General features: G+C 36.1%; 1 protein-coding gene across 1 annotated transcript; it reads left to right on the top strand.

Moving 5' to 3' along the window:
- The first annotated feature begins 4,304 nt into the window (after positions 1-4,304).
- Positions 4,305-17,549, top strand: LOC140835034 (formin-like protein 20). The gene is given in 19 exon segments (XM_073200333.1): positions 4,305-4,830; positions 5,708-6,408; positions 6,487-6,708; positions 6,785-7,039; positions 7,041-8,941; positions 9,305-9,434; positions 10,431-10,458; positions 10,461-10,501; positions 11,364-11,462; positions 11,562-11,603; positions 11,930-12,010; positions 12,093-12,143; positions 12,219-12,300; positions 12,850-12,944; positions 15,054-15,125; positions 15,599-15,715; positions 16,299-16,367; positions 16,471-16,537; positions 16,620-17,549. Coding segments are annotated over 19 exon segments (4,281 nt in total). The 5' UTR covers positions 4,305-4,757; the 3' UTR covers positions 16,775-17,549.
- The last annotated feature ends 201 nt before the right edge of the window (positions 17,550-17,750 follow it).

The raw sequence follows: 17,750 nt of genomic DNA on the forward strand, positions 1-17,750 counted from the left end.
TTTCAATACAAACCAAGCTCGAGCCTGATAATAGAAGCTCGAATCGAGCTCGAGCTTCAAACAATTTTAAACAAACCAAGCTCAAGCCTGATGTGGGGACCCGGACGCTGATCTTTCTCATTAATCATCTTTGGGATTTAATTATCAGTTCTGATAAAACAGGGTCTAAAAATTTTTCTTTTTAAAATAAAGTGCGGAAGGTAATGGCATCTACATAATATACATATCTGTATAAAACTACATTTCAGTATAAAAGAACCATACTGTACAACAGTCTTTTAACTAATCTAAGGTTCAATTACTAAAGTTCTAGTAATAAAACCTACTCTACAGTAAGTCCGGAATCACCACGCTAAACTCGTCTTCTCTCGTCATCTTCTCGACCCCGATCATGCCCCACCTGTTGTCATGCACACATACAAAACAAGACAACAGCCGGATAACTCCGGTGAGAATAAATCCCAGTATAAAACATGATAAGCATGTATATAAACAAACTAATTCATAAAACATGCCGTCATGTATAAACACAATATATTTCATAATCTATGAAATTAAATCAAATAAGCATGTAACTCAAATTAGATAACCATGCATATAAACGATCTAAATCATAAAAACATGCTAGCACAACTGGAAGCAATAACGATGGGTCCCATGATCTCGGAGCCACATCCATATAAGCATGAAGTCCTAATCAAATCATGTCTAGACTTTACTCGATCTATAACTCTAGGGATCCCGGTGTGAATAAGACGATCTATCACCTACCCTACCACTCGGGGTGATTGTACGTCTTATTCCTAGACTTCGGTCTGATCTGTATCCACATCTACAATAGGAGAGGTGATCTTCTCCTAAGCTGTGATATCACCGAACGTCTAGCAGTCTGGCTGATCTCCAAACTGTCCTATCTTAAATGCATGAATACAATCAGTAAACAAAGCATAATCATATAACACATAAACAAGAATATAGTATGTGATTTATTGGGAAACTCAAGTGGTGATCTCAATTGAGTTGTTTCTTCCCGAATATCACATGAATTATACCTTTGTCGTCCCGGTCTGACGAGGACGAAGACCTGTATTCAAATCTGTCCATCTCGAATCTGAAATGACAATATTGAATACGCTGTATCAGTGAATAACTCAATATACAATCTGTTCTGATCAATACTCAATTCAGTATACAATCTGATCAATGTCTGAACAAGATACAATCTGAGTCATATCAATAATATCACAATCTAATCGAAATCATATCTGAATCTGATCAATCTAACTCAACTGATGTTTCGACGGCATAACGATACAATCTGAATAACCCCGTCAATCTGAACATCACAAATATAATACTGAACTCATAATCTGTGCCCACATAATTCATACTCTGAATATTAACACAATTCTGATATAAAATCTCAGTCAATATCTTTCAAAAATCATAACAATTACAGGAACAGTCTGTTCTTTAATCTGACTTCAATTCTATAATGTCTACGGTAGTAGAAACATCATATCCGAATCATATTCAATTCTGACAATATCATAAATTCAAATCTTGTCTAAACGTAACAAAACTTACGTCCAGTTATAGCCTGCGTTGATAGGAACACCGTACTGTACTCGGATTCAAAAACAGACGGACAGATCGTTCTCAATTTCTAAATCTTCCCTCGGTTTCCTTTTTCTTTTTCTTTCTTTTCTTTCTCTTCCTTCGTTCTGAAGAAGAAATAGGTTGCATATATATATATATATATATATATATATATATATATATATATATATATATATATATATATATATATATTACATGCATGAGAAGCAACGTGGCCTCCTCTCAAATTTTTGCCCATTTCTCTCAAAATTACGAAAATACCATTGCCATCCAATAATTACGAAAATGCCATTGCCATCCAATAATTACGAAAATGCCATTTTCATCCAATAATTTAAATCAAGTATTTTATTTTCAGGGTCTCACAAAATGATAACATCTCGGCCTTACAATTTACGGTGCACATGCACGAGGACTTGTCTTGGCACCTTTTGTCAATTCTTTTCTTGACTTTCCCGGTCTGACTCGTTCTGCTTATAATCATATCAATTATCATCCATGATTATCATAATCATTTCCAAATCTTTTCAGATTAACCGGATTAATTTCTCGGGCCTTACACCTGATATTGTTTTGTTTGGTTTGGATCGTTTACATCTCTATTCAACATACTAAAAATATTTTGTCTCGCCGCTAGTAGTAGAGCCATAATATATTTAAAGAGCAAACATTTTCATAAAATCTTTTTTTATTAATTTTTTATACTAAAATACTTCTTAATAATTTAAATTTATATATTTTATACGTTTGTATTCGTATGAACATCGTTGAAATGATATTCATATATTATAAACATAAATTTGATATGTTTTGTCACGTTTAATAGACGAGTCAATGAATGATATAAAAATTTTGATGTAATTCATCACATCATGCAATTGAGTCCATGAATATCACTGGGTAAACACAATAGATAGGCAAGACAACCGTTGCGAAATTAATCAAGCATTGATGATTTAATTCAAACGTGGATAAGTGGACTAATTAATTTGCTTTTATTAATTTTGACGTTTGAGCCTATGAACACTTTAATTTTAGTTTCAAAGAAAAAACTTCTGTTGTTTTCCGATCTATAGAAAAAAATACTTTTAAAGTAAATTGTTCAATGAAATCCTCCGCCGTCTAAATACCAATTTTTATTTTTAAAGAAACTGCTAATAAAATATATTTGGATAAATAATTTCAACATTAAAGTTAATATATCAATATATATGTATACTCACATCTTTCTATTGCATACGTGCAATAAATGTGTATTTAGTATGTTGTTGTCCCTCCCTGTGAACACACTGTTCTAATTTAGTTTGAATCTCGAGCGAGTTCTGATATTTCTTTTTCCGTTCAACAATTTAACCATCCAAAAACTTTTTAGACAAAAACTCGTATGAGACGATCTCGTGAGTCGTATTTATGATCTGTATGTTTTATTTGGATTATCCAAAGTATTATTTTTTATACTAAGACATAGTTTGGTACATGGGATAAGAGAGGGATTGATAAATAATCCTCCTTATCCCATGTTTCGTACCTTTTTAAAAAGCTCATGATAATATCATGTGCCCTTGATAAATAATTTTTTAGAAGGATAAAATATCCCTAATAGAAGGTGTGATAATTTTAATTTAATGATACAATACACTACAAATGACTTAATTACCCTCAATTTATAAATGATTTTTTTTTATAAATCTATGCTAGTAGGTAGATATTAAAATCAAATAAATATTTTATTTATTTTTATATGTTATATAATATGATAATTATATAAATGAATTCGAGATAATTATATAAATAATTTTTATAATTCTCAATAAAATTATTATTATCACTCGATTAATCTTAAAAATTGATATTTGACTTGACTCAAAAAATCAAGGGCTCAATTATCATATTATATAATATATAAAATTAGGTAAAAATAAATAAATCATGCAAGTACTATCGACACAATATGAACTCAAGCAACAACTTTGAAATTATAAAATTTATTATGATAATGTTAATTTTGTCATTACAATCTAATATATAAATTTAATCACTCTTATTAAAATCATACCAAACATTAAATATAATATTTTACATCTTATTTATCCTTAACTTATCCTTATATTATATATCACATGTTTATCCTATCATTTGTACCAAAATATGCCTAAGAGTATTACTTTTTATTGTAAATATCGGTAGGGTTGATCCGTCATATAAATAAAGATCACAAGAGACATACTCAACTTTTTATTACACTCATTTTCATTAATTAATCTCTTTAAATAGTTCATGAGATAAAACGATAAAAAATATGATAAAAATATAAATAAACTAATTTTTAACTCAAATTGAGATAAAACTTGAGCAAAATATAAAATGATATAAAGACGTTGAAAATCATCGTTAAATTTGAAGATTGTATCAGTATTAAATTCTTAAGGGAAAAAAAGAGATAATGACATGCATCTAACTTAATTATTTAATACGTGATGGCAGAGAATCCCCACCAACATCAAATCGCACTTTTAAACAAAACACAATAAAACCAAACCAAAAACGAAGCGGAAAAATGATAACGAAGAAGAAATAGACAAAATTCGGGTCACACTCACACCTTCTCCGGGTCGTGTCTGTCTCCCTCTTGACGTGTCGTCTCTTTCTCGACCCATGTGAGCCAAGTTTCTATTTATTCTTCTGTAATTGCTTGCAGCTAACGATCACATGGACTGCTAAATTTTCGTTTCTTCTTGTCCTGATATAATTATCCTAAAATCACATTCCAAAGTAGTGATTATCTCCTATAATTTCCCCTCACTTGTTCATACCCAAAAAAAAAATAACTTTTTTAACTACTGCCATTGGCACTGCTTTTCTGTTTCTTGGTTCTTTGGTTTTTTGTTGATTCTGTCGAAATGTGCTGAATTTATTGTTTAATTGCTGTGAGGTGAAAAACCCGTGCTGGATTTGAGGAATTTTGCTTGGCATTTGGTTGTATCACTTCTTATTTATTGTTTTCACGATCGCATTGTGGCAGTAATTGCTGAATTGTGGATTTATTTAGTTAAGAAGGTCAGATTTAAGAAGAAAGTTTGGAAATTGGATTGGAATTCAGGGTTTTGGACCCGATTAGTGGGTAAACAGCGCCATTGATGGCGCTGTTTAGACGATTCTTCTATAAGAAGCCCCCTGATCGGCTTCTCGAGATCTCCGAGAGGGTCTACGGTATGTTCGACTTGCTTATCCTACTCATTTATGTCTGCAGTATGTTTGGCGTTATGAAAATATGGAATCAGTAAGGCCATAGAGTTGGCGAGCTCGTTGGAGCTTCTTGATTGATATTTTCTCACCCTTGCTCGCCTTCTTACTGGTCCTTGACTAGGTTAGCTACGTCATAACTTTGTTCTTGTTTGATGCGACTACATTTTAAACTTCTGAAGTATATTTTCTTGGATGACATTTGAATATGCTACTCTAGTTGTTTGAAAGGATGCAGCGGTGGAGGAAGAGTGGGTGCAAACACGATGGTTGCCACCGCTCTATTTCCATTTTTTTTTTCAACCATATATTTTTCTCCCCTCTCATCTTTAAATTTTATACTTCAAATTTCGCCTCCCTTCTGTTAATGGTCTGGTTCAGCTGCTGGGTACATAAACTGCTGCATAATGTTCATTTGGAAATTTATCTTAAATTCAAGTTCATTTACTGATATATAGTGCAAAATCTCCAAAGGTAGCATGATTCCTTGTTGTGCAACAGGTGTTCATGTTAATTTTGTAGCTTGAAAGTGTCAAAGCGGTTTATATGAAATCTGTTGCTATGCCTAATAATGAAGAATGCTTGTTAAGTCATGGCACTTTTGATCATCTTCCATAATAATATCATTATACCTGGAGGATCTTATGTTAAATTGCTACATCTCTGCTAATTCTTTGATCCCTCCTAACTCTTTTCTCAAGTTGATTGATTTATGTTGGAACAATGTGATGTTTGCGTTTCATTGAACTTATTGTGTATCGCAGAGGAATTAATTTTAGTGAGCTACCAAGGGTTTTGGATTATTCAGTATGTTGATGCAATCTTTATTTGTTTTGTAATGAAGTGTTTGATTGTTGCTTCTCCACTGATGTTCTGGATGAAGATGAGTACAGAGCGTATATGAATGGGATTGTATCCCAGCTACAGGACCATTACCCTGATGCTGCTTTTATGGTTTTCAATTTCAAAGAGGGAGAACGGAGGAGCCAAATATCTGATGTATTATCTCAGTACGATATGACTGTCATGGATTACACTCAGCAGTATGAGGGTTGTCCACTTTTACCACTAGAGATGATCCACCATTTCTTGAGGTCCAGTGAGAGTTGGTTATCACTTGAAGGCCAACAAAATGTGCTTTTGATGCACTGTGAACGTGGAGGGTGGCCTGTCCTTGCATTTATGCTTGCTGGCTTGCTTCTGTATAGAAAACAGTACATTGGTGAACAGAAGACGCTTGAAATGGTATATAAGCAAGCGCCTAGGGAACTTCTTCATCTTATGTCCTCTTCAAATTCACAGCCATCTCAGCTCAGATATCTACAGTACATTTCCAGAAGAAATTTAGATTGGCCTCCACCAGATACTCCTTTGGCTTTGGATTGTATAATACTCAGAGTCCTTCCTCTATATAATGGTGGGAGAGGATGTCGACCAGCAGTCCGTATTTACGGTCAGGATCCTTCTTCAAAAACATCCAGTAGAAGTTCAAAACTTTTGTTTCCAACTTCCAAAAGGAAAAAGCATATTCGTCTCTATCAAATGGTAATATAATGAATAAAATTTACATTGATTACAGTGATTTTATTTGATCTTTTAGCCAATCCTTATTGCTGAATGCAGGAAGAATGCAAACTGGTGAAAATAGATATTCATTGCCGTCTTCAAGGAGATGTTGTTGTTGAGTGCATCCATTTAGGCAATGATCAAGTAAGGGAGGAAATGATTTTTAGAGTTATGTTTCACACAGCGTTCATCCGGTCAAATGTTTTGATGCTGACTCGTGATGAAATCGATGTTCTTTGGGATGCCAGGGATCAATTTTCTAAGGATTTTAGAGTTGAGGCAAGGTTTTTGTTATAATGCGATGTTTCTTAAATTCTGAAGTTTTAAGAACTGAATACAATTTTCTCTCTTTCAGGCACTCTTTTCGGATGCAGATTCTGTTCCACCTATTATTGCCAGAGAGTCTGCAAGTGAAGACGGAAATGAAACAGAAAGTGCTTCACCAGATGAATTTTTTGAGGCAGAAGAGATCTTCAGTAATGTAGTTGATGGGCACGATGTGAAAGGTGAGTCTAATAATCAGACAGCTCAGCCTAGCGCTCAGAACGGTAGGAGTCTTCATGTGATAGCTGCTCGCAAGGATAATTTGGATCATCATGCATTTCAAGACCTGTGCTTCCGATGAAGGTAGTCATGGACTAGACCACAAGTTTGATTCTAGTGTTAAATCTTCACAAGAAAATGCTTTGCATGACAGCGATGCTCAACCAAAGTCTAGGCCCATTATAGCTGATGCAATCATTTATGAAGAATCCAAGTCTCTCAATTTTGATAAACATGGGAAGGTTGAAGAAGGGGATGACAAGGAATATGATGAGGTTTTCCTTTCGATGAAGAGGATGGAAAAACAAGGTTCACCGCAGAAGTTTGCTTCTGATAACGTTAAGGATATGTCTGATAAGGGGCTCTCAGCTATATCCAAGAAGCAGCCATTTTCCTCTTTAAAGCCTTCTGCAGATTCACTTGGTACCAGTAAGAAGGCTAAGCAGCAAGAGCCACAGAGCTCTATGACAAGACAGGCTAAGCCAACTGCAGTATCCAGGTGGATACCTTCAAATAAAGGTTCTTACACTAATTCAATGCATGTATATTATCCGCCATCAAGGCACAACTGTGCACCACCTGATTTAGTTCCTGGAAAGGATTCCCCTCCTCGTGGGAAATCTAAGCTACAGGCTGTGACTGCATCTTCTGAAACTTCGGTTACTGCTGATAGAACTGGATCAGGCCGAGGAAGGTACCGTAGTCCAACCTCATCAGATTTGTCACCGTCACGAAAAGCTTCTTCCCGAACTTTGCCTCCATCACCCCTGGTGGAACACGAGACCCTGGGACTTAGTCCAGCTGTTCAACCACCTCCATCTCTTACTCCCCCACCTCCTCCACCACCTCCTCCACCTTCTTCTTGTTTGGTTAATGAATCTTCTTTGCCACCAATGACAATTGCGCAGGAAGTAGAAAACTCACCCTCTTCACCTCTAGCCCTGCCATCCAATCATGTAAGTTTTACCCCACCTCCTCAGCCTTCTCGATTTTCATCTAAATGCACCATCAGTTTTTCTTCTTCGGAATCATCTTCTCTGCTCTTACTTTCCCCCTCACTTCCACCTTCCACAATTTCTACTACTACAAGCTTTAAAAAAACTATTCATGGTAATATTTCCCAGCTTCCTCCTCCTTCTCCACCACCACCACCACCACCACCACCACGACCAACTCCCCAAAAGTCCACCATACAGAATGTTCCTCCACCACCGCCGCCGCTTACTGGCGGACCATTTAAACAAAGATATCACAGTGTGGGAATACCTTCTTGCACTCCCCCTCCACATTCGCTTCCTCTGCAGGGTAGCCCTCCTCCAGCTCCACCACTCCCCAGCCAAGGCTTTCCTTCTTTTTCTTCACACGTCACTCCATCCACACCACCTCTATCCATCTTGCGTTGTGCTCCACCACCACCACCACCACCACCTGCTCCTCCTCGTGATTCACTGTGTCGTCCATCCTCTGAGTCTAGTGCATTACGTCCTTTGTTACCTCAGATGCATAGACCTCCACCGCCACCTCCCATACATGGAGCTCCACCCCCTCCACCTCCTCCCGTACTTGGAGCTCCACCCCCGCCGCCTCCTCCTTTACATGGGTCCCCATCGCCACCTCCCCCTCCACCTCCTATGATTGGCGGTGCTCCACCACCTCCGCCCGTTCCAGGAGCACCATCTGCACCACCTCCTCCTGGAGGTCATATTCCTGGGCCACCAATACCTCCAGGGCCTCCTAGACATCCAGGCAGTGCACCTCCTCCACCTCCACCATTTGGTGCGAAAGGATCTGCAGCAGATGGAAGAGGAATGCTCGCTGGGAGAGGGAGTGGAATCTCACGCCCTCCTGGGTTGTCAACTGTCCATACACCTCGAAGATCCACCTTAAAGCCACTTCATTGGAGTAAGGTGACGAGGGTGCTACAAGGAAGCTTATGGGAAGAATTTCAGCGGCAAGGGGAGCCTCAAGTGTATTGATCTTTCTCTAACGGTACACTTTTGTGGGTTAGAATTGCCAGAATGCTTGTGTTTCTTCTTCATTTGCTTTGTTCCATTCTTAAAGTTTCCAGTATTTATTTTGCATTTTTGGTCCCCCAGTCCCCCCAAAAGGGCGAGGACCTAGAGGCCAGAGATGAGCTCAATTTTGTTTCCACGTATGCATGAATGTAACCTGTGGTCCCATGGAAAAGTAGCATTATTAAATTATTAAAACAGGGCTATTCATCGGGTTTTGGGTCTTGTTTTTTTAAAATATATTTTTTTTACTTTCATTGCTTTTTTCTTGTTACTTCTTTATTCTCTTAAATTACTAACGTCTCTCCTTCTGTTCCTAGGGCATCAGAATTCGATGTGTCCGAACTTGAGACTCTTTTCTCCACTTCTGTCCCAAAGTCAGATAATGCAGGAGGCCAATCTGGAGGACGTAGAAAGTCTGTTGGATCTAAGCCTGACAAAGTCCATCTGGTTAAGTTGTTCGAATATATGATCTGTTTCACTGAATTTGTTTGAGGGGATTCATTGAATAAATTTAATTCTTTGGATCTCAAGAATTAGCCAAAATACAATTTTTTTTTTAAATTCTTGAAATATGGTAGATGATAAGTAAAATGGCACTGCTTTAATAGATTGAGATCATCTTAAAATATGAATTTCTTTCAAGTTAAGCATCATGGACTTGAGAAACCAAATACTTGTTGTGATCTAGTAACCATGAGAGTTTATGCACATCAAGAATTCCGAATCTGCTACTGAGGGGGGAACCTCTCGAGGAGACCTTTTATTGACAAATGATACATTTCCATAATTTTTTTTCTTGCTAAACTATAATCATTCAAGGGAATGTTCCATGTTTAGTACCAGATGTAATTGGTATATCTGCAGGCCCAACTTTGACTGGAAATAGTATATCCTCTAGCAATCAAAGAAACTGAACCACTTGTACTGCATTCTAGTAGCAAATATAGAAATTGAGTGTGAGCGATAAGCTTTAGACTCTTCAAATCATCTTGAAAATCACAAGAATAGTTGTTGAGTAATGGGTATTATTAAAAAATCGAGAACTTTTTTACTTTGACAGACTTACCATTGTTGAGAAATGTCTCATCCAGCACAAAATATGTAATGGGTTTGCCATATAGATGTTTCTGTCACGAGAACGCTGCTTTGGCTCTTTTCCTTCTACTTTGTGTGATATAGATCGATGAGACTGCATAGTATTACAACTTCAGAATTATGACCATGTGTGATTTCAAATAATGGTAGGATTGCATGCTTTTTAGGCTAATTTATATGTTTAGAGGGTTTTCTTTGAATGTGATTCTCTCTAGAGTTCATTTTTTCCCCTTTTTTGGGATGTCTCTCTATTGGCTGGGGTGGTCCACGTGTTATGCTGGGGGCTCAATTTGTGCTTTTATGAATTTTTTTTGGTCTTTAGTTAGCTCTAAATATTCTTCTTGGTAGATTGACTTAAGGAGGGCAAACAACACTGAATTATGCTCACGAAGGTGAAAATGCCACTTCCTGACATGATGGTAAGTGTGGGTTGGTGCATCTTTACTATGTTTTACTCTCGTGATCTCAAATCGAGATTTTAAATCCTTCAATGGCGTAACATCTGCTTGGCGTAGCTTCTCTTATAATTTTTTCTGTTTGCCTTTTGTTCCTACCAATTTTAAGATATTTCCATTTGAAACACTTAATGCCATCATGTGTCATCTCAACTATTAAATTTTCATTTGTAGTCACCTCATCATGACGATTTCGATTTGCAATAGTCTGTTGAATTTTTTTGTTTCCAATGTAAGAGATCTCCATTTGAAAGAGCTATTAATCCCAACAAATGGTTACCGATACTACATGACCAATTATTTAGTATTTGATCAAGTAGTTGTTTCTATTGCTATGGAGCAAAGCACTTATCGAATTATATATAAGTTTTAAATAATCACATTCAATTCATGTTTTAGAGAATGCTAAATTAAAAGAAAAAGGCAAACAATACAAATCGTTTCAATTCGAGTAAAACTGTGATTCTGATTTGGACTGGGTTTCGGATGCATTATAAGACCTTGAATGTTGAGATGGTCTAAAAATTAGTGAGACCCGTCCAACTAAGTACTCAGACACCTAATCAAGACAGTTTTCATTTTTTTCAGCTCTTTTAGCCATTTCCTCAGAGTTTTCTCTTCTTCCTAAGCACAAAATTTCATAACCATGCCTGTAGTCACAGACAAAAGAATAAAAGCTGATTGAAATTTTTAAAATGAAAACTATGATGGAACTGAAAATTGAAAGAACTCCAGTGGGTCAGACCTTTGCTGCTTTTGTAATTGTGAAAACTGTTTTCCACCTTTTTTTTTATTCCTGTAAAAGGGAGGATTGTGTGTTTTACAGGCTGCAGCTCTTGCAATGGATGAATCAATTTTAGATGCCGATCAAGTGGAAAACCTCATAAAGTTCTGTCCAACTAAGGAAGAGATGGAACTTCTCAAGGTAAAGCTGTCTTTGCTCATGCATTAAGCAATTCATGTCCACTGCTAATAGAAGGGGCCACTATTTACTTGCCACTAATTTGGTTTTTATGATTTTTAGGGCTATACGGGTGACAAGGAGAACTTGGGGAAGTGTGAACAGGTCAGTGAACTGGATCCAAATGAACACTTTTACCAATAATATGTATGTTCTTGCAATGTTAATATAAGTTACCTTGTTACACACTTAAAAGGATAATAATGATTAAATATTTGCATTTCTGAGATAGGTATCATCTAATCTCCTTCTTTATTACTGGAACAATAAATGTAGCCACTTTTAACAAGATACCTTTTGTTTTGAAGATGTGGCACTTGCAACTTTTGTTCATATTTCTTGTTTCCATTTCCTATTCTTTGAAGAACTATGTTATTTTCTTGTTGTGAATGCTAAAGTTGGATGTTCATAACTCCATTTCCATGTTTTAGTTTTTCTTGGAGCTGATGAAGGTACCACGAGTTGAATCTAAGTTAAGGGTCTTTCTGTTCAAGATTCAATTCAATTCTCAGGTGTGCTTGATATATATATATATTTCAAAAAAATTACTAATCTAATCTTACTCCAGTTGCCTAAGTTGACTGCTTGTCTCAGGTTTCAGATTTCAAAAGAAGCTTGAACATTGTAAACTCTGCTTGTGAAGAGGTTTGGCAGAAATTATAATGGTCTGGCTTTGACATTTAGCTGCTGAACTAATTTTAATTTCTTCTCATACCTTAGGTTCGGATGTCCATTAAACTGAAAGAAATTCTTAAGAAAATTTTATACCTTGGAAACACACTGAATCAAGGAACTGCAAGAGGTAAGGATCTACTTATCCCAAGGTATGAAATAATAATTTGACAGCATGACTAGTGGAGGGTTTAATTTGCCCATTACTTGTATTCGATTCTTCACTCTGATTGTTGTTCAGGTGGCCAATTTCTTTGTTAGAACAAAAGATATATCAGTGGAGTGCATGTTACCAAATGCACAACCAGTACCCTTATCATCATGCACCTTCTCTTCATGGATTCCCTAGTGCACTGGAAAGTATTATTTTACTTTGCTTACAACCCTGAGTAGACCTTCACGGCTTCACGAGCATGAATACTTAAACATTATATGATGCAGCGTGTATCCTGCACTTGCATCTTTTGGTTTCATCTTTACCAATGCTATTGAGGTCTAAGATGCCCTACCTCTCCATTGCAAAACCCTTTGTAATGTTGACATCTTGTTCACCTTATAGTATAGTTATTTTGGCTGTAATTTCTTATTTAAATATAAAGATGGAATTTGACTTTGTTTGCAGCTGAAAGGAGTGGCAATTGTAATACTGCTTCTGATTTAAAAAATTGTCCTCATCCAGGATCTGCTATAGGATTCAAATTGGACAGCCTTTTGAAACTCACTGACACACGTGCAACAAACAACAAGATGACACTCATGCATTATCTTTGTAAGGTACTGGTCAATATTTTTGTCTTTTTTGTTTTAATTTTATGAAACTGATCTTCCAAATGGCTTTTATTTCATTCAGATTTATAGCAGACGGTTATTTTTCTTGGAACTGCTGACAGTTTGAAACAATCATGAAATGTCAACTTTTTGGCTTATATTGAATGAATCAACATACTTCCCCAAACAAGTTACTATGATTTTTGGTATTCGATGCTTTGAAATTCAGCATGTGAGCATCGTTATTGTTGCCAGGTCTCAGATAAGTGATGTCAGTTAAGTGGTCCGAATGATTGAAAAAGATGATGATATCTAATGACATGGTAGCAATATTTTTATTGCCAGAGTGGCATATCATAGTTCCTTGAGCAAGTGAAGGATAATGCTTTTCATCTAGACACTGTTACGTTTATTTCATCAGGAGTCAATAATCTTGTTAGAATCCCTCGAAAGTTTCTATACATAACTAAGGCAGGTTCATGGTGGATATCCAGCCACTGCGACCTGGAACCTGGAAATCCAGGGGATAAAGGATATGAGTTGGGAAAACCCTCACACGCGTGATTAAACTTTTCTTCTCCAAAATTAACTTTTGCTTTTGCAAATTTCTTCTCTCTTTCCTCTATACCCTCCCTGCCATCTCTGTACAGGTGGTAGCTTTGATGATCTCTTGCATTTTCCAACACTATTGCTGAGATATGCCTATAGTTTGTCGATAGCACCCATTGTTAGGATGCTAAACACTATTATTCAAATTTTTTGCTGTTTTGTTCTTCTATTGATCTTACATTTGTACCTTACCCTACAGTAGAGAACAAATCTGTTATGAGCTTCTGAGATGGAATAGTTATCAATAACGCAAAGTTTGCTCGTGGCTATAGTGCATAGTGAATAGCGTAGCAAAGGCTATTTGAAATTAAATAACAACAAGTGTATAAATATATAATATATAGCATATAGTAATATCAATTCAACCGTTCTTACTTAAATAACAAATATACAAGTTCAAAGTCCGAAGTCCGAAGAGCCACAAGCAAAAGAAGAGGAGAAGCATCAGAAAATATTGAAACAGAAGAGGAGAAGCTGCTTTGAATTGAAATAGAATCAAGTCTAAAAATTGTGCTAAATAGGACTACAAAACATGCATTACTTTAAAAAAATTGTTATGTAGCTTTGCTTTTTTCTATCGTCATGTTGCGACGATAGTAGCGGTGCGCATAGCGCCTCGTAGCCACGGGGCTTCGCTTCGCTACGTGCTCACTATTGACAACTATGAGATGGATCTAGTTATAGGACGATGGATTGATCGATCGTTGAGCTCCTAGATAGATTTGCGAGTTTTCTGCCCTTTTTACTAATCTTTGAATAATCTTAAGGGCTCGTTCCTTGAGAGAACCACTCAATCTCTTTAGTAAATTAATTATTTGGAATTCAAGACATTCTTTTATTCAGGATGTAAGTATGCATTAAGCCACACCCATTCTAAATAAGCGGTGGCTCTTCTTAGATTGTACCAATCCTTGCGGATTTCTCTACTGTTTATTCTTGAATCTTCCATGCTTTAAACGTTGGTATATTATGTCATTGGGCTTTGCATCTTTATCCTTTTGCATACTGGGCTGGTTTGATGTGTTTGGATCCATGACAAAATCCTTACATGCTCGGCTTTTGCTTTGCTTTTCCTCATACTGAACACACAATTAGCATGAAGACACATTTTTTTCTTCCTGGATCCTTTTCTTATCCATTGGCATTTATTTTGGCAAAGCAATATTCACATGGAAGGCAATCATGCAATGCATGATGTTTGAGCGAAGATCATGAGGAATTCACTTAAAATTGTCAGCTTTGCTTCGCAACTATAATGGACTTAATTTTTAGGATATCACATTTTCTATTTGTTCTGAACTGCATCTGTGACTGTTAACCATAAAATGTGGTTATATAGCACTTCAGTGCCTGTGAGAAATCTTTGCTTATTTACCTACTTGGGATGGACGAGAAGAGAGGCTATGCACCACTCCTCACATTAAATGCTTGGATGATGCTTAGAAAAGGAACTCGATAGTTAGTCTGCACGTGTGTGGTTGATTCTGTCTTGATTTTGTTTCTCAGGTGCTTGCTTCTAAGTCTCCTTCTCTTTTAGACTTCCATGAAGATCTTGTCAGCCTGGAAGCGGCCTCAAAGGTTTGTATTTTTAGGGCGAATTACTAATCTCGTGATTTCTCTCAGATTTCTTTGAGCAAGAAATTATTGGTTAGCTTCCACAAAAAAAAGAAAAAAGAAAAAAAGAAAAAAGAAAAAAGAAATCTTAATTATATTTTTAGTTTTTTGTACAAGAAACAACAATGTCAAATAAATTAAACGAAAGATTTTTTTCTTTTGGAAAAATGATCTTGTTTAAAAAATGTTTATGTGCATACCTAATTGAAAATATTTTCAAGGGAATGACTGACTATTTTCTTTTTAAAATTTCTCATCCTTAAAATAAATTAGATATCGTAATTTTGGACTGAATTTTACATTTTTAGATTTTGGATTTTTATACGAAAAGAAATTAGTTGGTTGATCTTTTGGGGATGAAAATTGTTCTTCAGTTTTTTTAAATCATTTCTTTAGTAATTTTTCCTTTTGTTTCAATTTTTTGGCTTTTTTCGTAGATTCAATTGAAGTCTTTGGCAGAAGAAATGCAAGCAATTATCAAGGGTTTAGAAAAGGTGAAGCAAGAATTGCTTGCTTCAGAGAATGATGGTCCTGTATCTGAAAATTTTCACAAGGTAAGTATGGTATTCCTTGCACTTGTCATTTCGTATGCACTGGTGCATCACAATATTACTAGTCTACAGGCACATGAGATGCGTCTGCATAATGCATTGCATTTTATTTTCAGATAAATAGCTTACTTTTTTTTATTTCAGTCACACGAACTTTCAAAATGTTATGGGTCGTCAATAGCATTAATACTTCATTGAATTGCTGCCTAACGTAGATTAAATCTCAGGAGTCCCTCGTAAATTTTTTCCCATAATTTTCAATTAAAAAATCGCTGAGAGTCTAACAGTACATATGGTTTTATTTTGAGTGTTCTGGCCTCTGGAACAGTTTTTTTGGGAAGTATTTTGGTGAAGGTTTTGGGAAAATACAATATATGTTTATTTTTGTTTCTACAGAATGAAATTGTGTAAACATAATTTGATAAAATAATTTGTATCTTAATATGTTAACTCATATCAGAAATGGTTGGATAAAAATATTTTATGATATTAAAGTAGCATATTTTGGGTTATAATATAGAGATATAAACTTTTGAAGGAATTGTATGACATTCACTTGATATCTTATGAGGTTCCTTGCATGCAGACACTGAAGGAATTTGTTGATGTAGCGGAAACAGAAGGGTCCTCAGTAACAAACCTGTATTCTGTTGCGGTAAATTTCCACCTGGATTAAAATGAATCTATGTGACACACATCACGATAGCATCTGATTATTCCTGGGTAATGAAATCGTTCATCTCTCTCTTGTTGGGCAGGGAAGAAATGCCGATGCACTGGCCCTGTATTTTGGTGAAGATCCTGCCCGATGTCCATTCGAGCAAGGTGATATTACTTTGTATTTTATTTTGGCTTGTGTGACCTTGACATTGCAGATTGCTAAGTCAGTGTCTGATCACATACGCAGTTCCAGCGACTCTATTAAATTTTGTGAGGTTGTTTCGAAAAGCTCATGAAGAAAACCGTAAACAGGATGAACTGGAAAAGAAAAAAGCTCAAAAGGAGGCTGAGATGGAGAACCCAAAGGGAATAAAATTGACACCAAAAGCAACGAAGCACTAAGAAATGCTTTTATATTTTCATATGTTTCCTCCTCAACCATCAGGACCTGAGCACATGTTGGATACAGACTTCCGACCCACAGATACCGCAGCATGGATCGGCCATGAGCCTTAAATGCCAAATACTGTGGCATGGATCAGCTATGAAATTATTTGGTTTCACTGGATCCAGAAAAATGGAGTAAGAGGGTGCTCTAGCATGACAATACCTGAATTCTGTCAGCGACTTAAAAAAGTATCTCACACATTTCAGCCACGCAAGTTTGCACAGGATTCAGGAATCCTCTGTGTTAAATCTCTGATCAGTATTACTGTTCCTGGGGCTGGGATCTTTAAAATGAGTCACCAAAGGTAAATATGGACCCGTACAACTGATCATATGGCCTGGTATGATCCTGAAAAAGCCTCTCATTTTGTCCTTGAAAGCAGAGTTGGTATCTCCTCCATTTGTCTGATCTGCTTGTGAGGATTGGACTGGAGTTGAAGAGCATATCACAAAAATGTACCAAGATACGTGTAAAATTGTACCAAATCTTGTTGAATCATAAAAGTTGTATTCCTTGTACTTACTGGTCAAGGTAAGATTGTTGTAAACAAGTGAGAATTAGATATAGGATTTAGAAAAGTAGGCTCTGCAAGCAAGTACATGGATAGTGACAGTCGAGATTAGGTTATGTTCCAAAAGATGATTCGATATTTGGAACATGAGACTCCAGTTTTGTAATGTATGACACGAATTATCATTTATATTACTGTAGTGGAGAGCATTGTGTTTCCGGCTTGGATGTTTCTCTTTATTTTTGCAACTTTTCTATTTATATTAGCGCTCAAAAATGATAATTCATTGGGAGAGGAGACATTTTTGCAACTATTCCATTTGATTATTTGTTACCAAATAAAATCATCATCTTTCAACTGATTATAAGAACCAATTTGATTTTGGGTTTTAATAATTACCACAACAATAAAGGGGGATA

This window comes from Primulina eburnea, chromosome 6 (assembly GCF_022965805.1).
Source record: "Primulina eburnea isolate SZY01 chromosome 6, ASM2296580v1, whole genome shotgun sequence".
Classification (NCBI taxonomy): Eukaryota; Viridiplantae; Streptophyta; class Magnoliopsida; order Lamiales; family Gesneriaceae; genus Primulina; species Primulina eburnea.